This window comes from Lagopus leucura, unplaced genomic scaffold, assembly GCF_019238085.1.
Source record: "Lagopus leucura isolate 7727_CA_CO unplaced genomic scaffold, USGS_WTPT01 Super-Scaffold_100033, whole genome shotgun sequence".
Classification (NCBI taxonomy): Eukaryota; Metazoa; Chordata; class Aves; order Galliformes; family Phasianidae; genus Lagopus; species Lagopus leucura.
In genome coordinates this window covers 5,997,195-6,005,627 of record NW_024962282.1, presented here as the reverse complement: position 1 = coordinate 6,005,627, position 8,433 = coordinate 5,997,195, and the positions used below count along the sequence as shown (strand labels likewise).

Below are 8,433 nucleotides of genomic sequence, written 5' to 3'. Positions count from 1 at the left end.
ATGGAATGGAATGGAATGGAATGGAATGGAATGGAATGGAGTGAAGTGGTATAGAGTAGAATGAAATGGAATGGAACGGTGTGGAGTGGAATGGAATGGAGTGGAGTGAAGTGGTACAGAATGGAATGGAATGGAGTGAAACGGTGTGGAGTGGAGTGGAAATTAATGGAATTGAATAGAATGGAGTAGAAAGAAATGGAGTGGAGTGGAGTGGAGTGGAGTGGAGTTGAGTGGAGTGGAGTGGAGTGGAGTGGAGCGGAGTGGAATAGAATGGACTAAAGTAGAGAGTGAAGTTGAGTGTTTGAAGATAGTCTCCAGTGGATGACACATGAGGCTTTCTTCTTTTCTGTTCTTTTTTGTGAAAATTATTTTCTTTGTTTATTTTTATCAGAAGGGCAGAAATAAGGTATCTGCAGTAAAGTTACAGACAATGGCTTGTGGCCATTGCTACAAATAAACAGTAAGTGAATACCTTATATGCTGTCTAGACTTAATGCACCTGGTTTCACATGTTCACAGGAGAGCTACTTGAGTCCATGCCCGCTGCTCAACACCCTTTGCATTGTGCTGTGTGAAATAGGAGAGCCCACCGTGCAGCGTAGCGGTGGTGCATCTGCCCTTGGATGAGCCTGCAAAGTTGTGAGTGCTGTGACCACAGGAGCATGCTGGAAAGAGCAGCTCAGGGGCTCTTCCTCTGGAAAGCAATGGTGAAAGAACGTATTAAAGAAGAAATGGAAAATTCTACTAAGCAGGGTCTTTGGGGAAAGCTGACTGCTTTTGAGGTGCCCCAGCGCACCTTTGGTAATTTGTGCTGTGGGTGTGGGATAAAACTTAAATCTGCCTGCCACACGGGGGATGCAACAGGCTTCCCTTCTGGCGGCAGACAGAGCAATGGAGCCCTTACAGCTTCAGCCCGAGCAGCAGGGAGTTTTGCTTTTCTGAGGAGGCAGAATGCAATGGACCAGAAAGGGTGATTTTCTGAGAATGTTTGGGGCAGATGTGTGCTGGGTGATGTGAGGCTGAGTGTCTTTGCCAGCAGCAGGAAAGCTGCAGGAAAGCTGTGCATATCCCTTCCAGGATCCTCTGTCAGCATCCAGCCGATGAGTTTTTGTCTGTGCCTGGATTCATGGCAATAGGAAGGAGAAGTGCAGAAGCTCTGCCGCATTGAAGCAAAGTAGATCAATAAAAAGAGTGTAACACATTTGAAAAAACAGGAGGAAGATGACAATGGACATTAAACAACACCTCTAAGCCTGGTGCTGGTTTAACCTTAGGTGACTGCCATCCGGCTGAGCTCAGAAGGAGCAGAGCAGAGACTGAATTTAGATCACAGCAAACTCTGATTCCTCATGCAGAGCAGGGAAACCCAGATGTGAGCTCTGAAGGGCGTGGATGAGAAGGCACAGGAACCATAGAATCATGGATTCATTTCGGTTGGAAATAGAGGACATGCAAGAATGCAAACAGCCAAGCCAGTGAAAGGAAGGATTCTCCACCCTTTGTGAAAAGCTGTGGATCATTTTATGAATATATGTGTGTATATATGCAATAGGGGATCTCTTTCCCTGCTGACTACATAGTGCATTGAGGAATCTGATGCTGGGATCCGGGGGAGACAGTGATTTATGTCTATTCACTGAGATTTTGAGAGACACACCTTATCACAGACAGCCATCCTTATGAAAGTGATTAATAATTCAGATTAGAAGGGGAAGTTTGCTTTTGAAATTGTAAGTCCGTGGAATGGCAATGAAGGACACTGGCCTCACCTTAATGGATCCGGTCGTGTCACTAGAGAGTCAGAAAACCATTTTGGTGTGGCGTCTTATCTGTTGAGTGCTACCATGAAGAAAGTGGCAAACAAGTAGCAGTACTATGGTGTTGACTTCTCCCTATGGAGAGGAGCTATAATTTTTTCTCCCAGTAAGAACTGGCACCAGGAGCATGGCAGGGGGAAACCATTCTGGCGTGACAGAGTTTGTCCTCTTGGGCTTCACCACCATGCAGGAGCTGCTCTTTGTGGTTTTCTTCCTCGTCTACATCACCACTCTGGTGGGGAATCTCGGAATGATCGTCCTCATCAGGATTGACCCTCATCTTCACGCACCCATGTACTTCTTCCTCAGCCACCTTTCCTTCCTGGATGTCTGCTATTCCACATCCATAACTCCAAGGCTGCTGCTGGGACTCCTCACTGAGCAGAAAGTCATTTCTTTTCACAGCTGCCTCACACAGCTCTTCTTCTATTTAGTATTCATCACCACGGAAGCCTTCTTTCTGGCCATCATGGCATATGACCGCTGTGTGGCCATCCGATGGCCTCTGCACTACTTGGCTGTCGTGTCCCGCAGGGTCTGTGTGCAGCTGGTGGTTGGCTCCTACGTGGCCAGCAGCCTGAACGCCTTGGTGCACACCACAGCTCTCCTACAACTGTCCTTCTGTGGCCCAAATGTGCTGAAACATTTTTACTGTGAAATCCCACCACTTCTGCAGCTCTCGTGCTCTGACACCTGGCTCAACCAGGTCTTGATGCTCTCATGTGCTGGCTTCATCGTTGCCTCTTTGGCCTTGGCCATCCTCCTTTCCTACACATTCCTTCTGCTCACCGTCTGCAGCATCCACTCTGTGGAGGGCCGGCACAAAGCCTTCTTCACCTGTATCTCACATCTCACTGCTGTCACCCTCTTCTGTGGCTCTGCAGCTTTCTTGTACCTCCACCCCCTTTCCAGTCACGCGGAAGAGGAAAGGAAAACAGCCTCTGTCTTCTACACGGTGGTGACCCCCATGCTCAACCCCTTCATCTACAGCCTGAGGAACACGGAGGTGAGGAATGCTCTGAGCAGAGCCGTGAGGAAGGTCCCCTCCTGCAGCCATTGTCAGCCTCCCTTCAACCAAATTCTAACAGGTGCTGCACATCACAGCAGATCATTGGACACCTGATGTAGCAGGGGCATTGCACGTTCTTGCACGTCCCTTGAGAAGAACATATTTTACCTTGGGCTGGACATTGTGTGGATGATGCTTTTCCAAGGGCTGAGTCCACTGAAGAATGAATGACTTGTAATTTTGGCATCTGGTAGGATGAAGGAAAGGAAGAATAGCAGCAGTTGAAACTCTTCCATTGTTGGTGAATCTTTGGAAGGAAGAGATATTATGAGTACTACACACACCTACACAGGGAGATGAACTTATAAGAAGTACCAACACAATCATGATAGATCCTCTATATTGATTAAAAATATATCTCAGGGTAAAATGGTGATTTTCACAGTTTGATTGAAAATGTTCTAAGTTGTTGACTAAGGCTATGCTTTCCTTCAATAAACCTGATGTGTTGTTTTGCCTGTCTTGTCCAACAACAGCCCAGGCAGAGTGTCTTTTCCATCCCAGCTGCAGCTAAATAATAACTTTTGCTTGCAGGATCAAGAAATGGGGCTTGAGTCGTCTCAGAGCAGAAGTCACCAATTCTAATTGTAGGCTTTCTTATCTGGGTTAGTCACCACTAGTTCTCCTTATGGAGACAATCATGCGTGTGGAGGCTGTGATTCATCTGACCTGTGTCAAACGTCCTTACCATGGAGAAAATGTCTTTTCTGGAAAAAATTTACAGCGTTCTCCACTTGCTGCTTGGCAGCCAGGGGTGAAGATCAGATGTGGAGCTGTGGCAAATGTGGAGTTTGTCCGGAGCCATCACCCCCAGGTGCAGTTTGGAAGGGCATCAAGGACAGCTGTGGTTCCCCATGCTGATGTTCGGGTGTCCTTCACAAACACATGCATCATTTGTTTATTTTCCCCATGTGTTTATGACACAAATCACACCTGAAAAGAAGGAGGAAGAACACTCAGGCTTTCAGTTAACATGCTGAATTAGATCATGTTTACTTCTTAGTGCAAGTCTCCTCCTAAAGGAGCTGTCTCCAAAGTTATCTGCTCCCCAGAGAAATCTCTTTCATGATCAAACCAGGGGGAGGAATTGGCCCCACTTTTGAAGGAAAGCATCATATAAACAACAGCTTCTCTCGGTCTGGAGTTGATGCCCTTTATGGCTCACAAATTGTTCTTGCCCTTCACACTAACAAGGGGAGACATGGGCTTATTTCTCACCTCGCCTGTAGGTGTAGGTGAGAGCAAGTCTCAGCTTTGTGCCTCCATAAACTGGGAAGGGTCCTGAGCCAACAGGTGAGTTGGGGAGCATCGCCCAGTGTCAGCCAGAGGGCTCCACGGAGAGCTGAGCTGTCAGGAAGGGAGGATTTTGGCAGGAGCTGAGCCGCTTTGCATGGCAATCACTCGCCCAAGGTCAGGGTCTCTTGAACACAGCCCAGGGATCCAGAAGCAGCTTTTTTAACCTGAAGGAAGCTGCTAGCCCTAAAGAAAAGCCCACAGTCTCAGATAATTACAATGTCTGTCTTTGTTGTAATTGCACAGTGAGCAAAAGGCAGGAGGCTTGGAGAAGCCGAGGCATTGACTGTCCAAAGCTGTGCTTGCCAGAGATGTTACAGAGACAGCAGCAGGCATCAGATGGTCAGAGCTCCACTTGGCAGGCGCCAGGGCAGCAAGCTTCTGCAGCACTCCTGGCCACATGGCCCATGGTTCTGCTGCATGTGAAGAAAACTGATGGGAAGTGCAGTTTCAAATCCTGGAAAGGAATACAAAGGTCTATGAAGCCCAGTTTCTCTAAATCCAGACTGAAGAGACTCTGTATCAGTCAGACAAGGGCTTATGCACTGAATTTTCCAAGTGCAGAACACTCCTTTCCTAGGGTAGAGTTTGACATGGTGTGAAATGGATTCCTCAGTGAGCAATTCTTTCCACCATCTAAATAACTTCTCTTTTGGGAAGACATAGGCTTGGTACTGTGATAATTTTTTTAAACTGCATTCTAAGTAGCTTGCTCTGTGCATTCACCTTTCATTGCTGGGGCTTCCAGTGGTACTGATCTTTATAACCCTTTCCCGCGCCTTTTTCAGTTCAGTGTTTTCACAGGAATGCTATCAACCCCAGACAGAAAAGGGGAGATGGTGTTAATTTTTACACTACACCTCCCATTTCAAAGCGCTTTGGAGTTGTTCCCACCTTCTCCATGGGAAGAAAGGGAAGAAAAGAAAGTTTTCCTCTGACATTCTGAAGTAAAAGCCTCTAAAAATGTCTCTTTGTCTCACTGGTGCTTTTTCTCTCATGAGACATCTCTTCTTTTTTTTTTAAAAAAAAAAAGATTTAACTATTTTGGTTATCTCTTTGGATCCAAAGAGTGACAAACTTTAACAAGGAGAACACAAATTCCAGTTTGCAAAGTGACATTACCAAACCAAAATATGACCAGAATAAATCAAACATAGGGCACCATTCACATCGCTTATTTGTGTTTTGAGACATTTAATTTGTTTTCCTTTGTTTGCGGCCTGCATGCTTTATGTTCCCCAATAAAAAGACAATTCTTTTGATCTTGGACTGTGGGGCAAAAAGGAAACATGCTGGTTTCATGTTTCTCCACATCTCTGCTTTCCAGCTGCAACTGTGTTGTGATGATGGCCAAGGGAAATCACAGCCTCGACAGTGCTCTTGGGATTCTCTGAGGACAGGGGCATCCAGGCTGTCCTCTTTATGGTCTTCCTGCTAATCTATGTGGTCACTCTGCTAGGCAATGCGGGCATGATCACACTGATCAGGCTGGACTCCCGGCTTCACACCCCCATGTATTTCTTCCTGAGCTGCTTGTCCTTCCTTGATATCTGCTATTCCTCCTCAATCACTGCCCGAGTGCTCTCAGACCTCCCAGCATCACAGAAAGTCATTTCCCACTCTGCATGCTTGGCACAGTTTTATTTCTACGCTGTCTTTGCCACCACAGAGTGCTACCTTTTGGCTGCGATGGCGTATGACCGCTACGTGGCCATCTGCAGCCCTCTGCTCTATGTCTTCTCCATGTCCAGCAGAGTTTGTGCCCTGCTGGTTGCTGGCTCGTACCTTGTTGGCGTTGTGAATGCCACCATTCACACAGGGTTTGCACTGCGGCTGTCCTTCTGTGGTTCCAACCTCATCAATCACTTCTACTGTGATGGTCCCCTGCTCTACGCCATCTCGTGCGCAGACCCCACCATCAATGAAATGGTGATGTTTCTTGCGGTTGGCTTCAACCTGCTTGTCACCAGCGTGACCATCCTTGCCTCCTGCACGTACATCCTGCTCACTGTCCTCAGGATGCACACAGCCACAGGCAAACGCAAAGCCTTCTCCACGTGTGCATCCCACCTGGCCGCTGTCACCCTCTTCTATGTGTCTGCTGCTTCCATGTACTCACGGCCCAGTTCCAGGCACTCACAGGACCTGGATAAGATGGCCTCTGTGTTCTACACCATGGTGACCCCCATGCTGAACCCCTTCATCTACAGCCTGAGGAACCAGGAGGTAAAGGATGCTCTAGGGAAAGTGTTGGAGAGGAAGCGTGTCCCTGACAAACAGGTGTCCTGAGTGGTTGGGGGAATGGAGAGGTCTTCTCAGAAATGTTTATACCCTGCATTTCTGCTGTGCTGCGTCATGAAAAGAAAGAACAGTCTCCAGTGACTTGTGAATGAGTGACGGGAGAAAAGAATGGAAAATTTTGACTGTGTTCCTCAGTGCTTGGTCGTGGGCTGCTCTTAGATCAGGCCTTTTCCTGACCTGACTCAATCATCACTGCTGCAGTTACTTTTCTGTGTATTTATAGTCTGATATGTGTAATTTCAGGAACTGAAGCCCTTCTGATTCTGAGTGATGGGAATGAGGCACACACAGTTCACCTTCTGCCTTGGGTTGCAGGAGGAACTTGGATTCTGTTGATGAGTTAGGCAATGCCATTCCAAAAACATTCTCCAAACCCCCATTTCTTCCCTTCTGTCAGCCTTGCCAGGGAAATAAACACTCGGCTTTCTATCAACACTTTGCTGCAAGAATTAATTTCACCTGGGCTGTAACCTGTGTGCCTTCTTCCCACCCAAGTACTTGGAGCTCGTTTTTGCTGTATGAATACAAACTGCTTTACCTCACTGTTGTAGAATCGTGTGCTTTTTCCTCTAGAAGAAGTCATACGATACTTGCCATGGGACCAACAAGCTTTGGAAGTTCCAATTCAGCTGACTCAAGCAGTAGGGCAGAAAAGTGTCCTGAATGGGAGGAAACGTTGAGCAGGAAAACAAAGCAGTGGCCCAAGCAGAGCCACAGCAGAGTGGGAGGGTCCTTGGCCTGGAGTTTGAGATTCAAGCAGAGGGGTGGGGTGTCGGTGCTTTAATCAGGAGAACCTGAACTAGCATCCCGCTCCTGTCAGCCATGCCAAGTGATGCCCTGAGCACTGCACGTAGCAGTACAGGGACCCTCTTTGTCTTTGGGCCAACTCTGACAAAGAAAGTGGCTGCAGAGGAGCTCCTTGCTGTTACCAAGGAAGAAAGTTTCTTGTTAGTCCCCACTAATGAGTCTCTCAGGGCTTGTTAGCAAAGAGCAGTTCAGCTGACTCCAAGGCTCTGAGAAGCTCTCAGGATGAGGGCACTTTCTTGGTAAGGCCCAGAAGGGCTTGTTAAGCCGTGACTCCTTGAGGGGTGGTTGGTCTCCAAAGAACACTTTCTGCTCTGAGAAGGGAGCATCATTGCTTGTGATGGAAACAGCCTGAACCAGCTGGATGACAGGAGCCTGGAGCCCAGGCCTGCCGGAAGAGCTGTCTGTAATCAAGCTAACACGCTTTGGTTGGATCCCACCAATCAGACAACTTGTTCCTGTCTCTTTTTGATCCATGGAACAAAATAAAACACCTAAACAAAGTACTTATTTCCAAACCCTCTTCAGTATGTTGAAAATTGGAGTTGGTTCTGCTCAGGAAAGCATAGGTCAAACGATCAGCACAGCCTGAAAGTTGGGAAGTCAAGGCCTTTGATGTAGTCTCCTCACCACATCTTTATCTCTAAATTGGAGAGGTATGGATTCACAGGGTGAACTATTCAGTGGATAATGAATTGCTTGAAAGGCTGCAGCCAGTGGGTAAATGGCTGTATGTCCAGGTGGAGCCTGGTAATGAGCAGCGTCCCCCAGAGGTCTTTCTTGGACCTGCCAATCTTTCACATCTTGATCAATTGCATAGATTATGAAATTGAGTGCACTCCCAGCAAGTTTGTGGATAACACAAAGCTGAGTGGTGCAGTTGATATGGCGGAAGGAAGGGATGTCATCCAGCAAGACCTTGATAAGTCTAAATCTGGGCCTTGTGAACCTCACAAGGTTCGACAAAGCAAAGTGTAAGCTTGGATCAAGGCATTTTAGCAAAGACTTCATGCAGATCAGCTGCATAGAAGAAGTTTGCACCAAGGGGCTGTTCAGGCTGGAGAAGAGAAAGCTCCAAGGTGACCTGATAGTGGCCTTTCTAATCTAAAGGGGAGATACAAGAAAGAAGAGGACCAACTCTTTAGCAGG

At 47.3% G+C, this 8,433-nt stretch overlaps 2 protein-coding genes across 2 annotated transcripts in view; one reads left to right on the top strand and one right to left on the bottom strand.

Moving 5' to 3' along the window:
• Window positions 1–1,675, bottom strand: part of LOC122185776 (olfactory receptor 5B12-like) — a 4,888-nt gene extending 3,213 nt beyond the window's left edge. The window contains exon 1 of the mRNA XM_042881853.1: window positions 1,658–1,675. Coding sequence (XP_042737787.1) covers window positions 1,658–1,675 — 18 coding nt within the window. The remainder of the gene's footprint in view (window positions 1–1,657) is intronic.
• Window positions 1,676–1,944: 269 nt separating this feature from the next.
• On the top strand, window positions 1,945–6,468 carry LOC122185775 (olfactory receptor 5B21-like). The gene is made up of 3 exons (XM_042881852.1): window positions 1,945–2,531; window positions 3,831–3,853; window positions 5,546–6,468. Exons 1-3 carry the CDS (start codon window positions 1,945–1,947, stop codon window positions 6,466–6,468), a joined length of 1,533 nt encoding a protein of 510 aa, XP_042737786.1.
• Window positions 6,469–8,433: the final 1,965 nt, after the last annotated feature.

Coding starts and splice junctions, on each gene's coding strand:
- LOC122185775 (XM_042881852.1), top strand. CDS start 1,945: ATGGCAGGGGGAAACCATTCTGGCGTGACAGAGTTTGTCCTCTTGGGC. Junction 2,532..3,830: donor TGGCTCAACCAGGTCTTGAT/GCTCTCATGTGC, acceptor CCTGAAAAGAAG/GAGGAAGAACACTCAGGCTT. Junction 3,854..5,545: donor GAAGAACACTCAGGCTTTCA/GTTAACATGCTG, acceptor GGGAAATCACAG/CCTCGACAGTGCTCTTGGGA.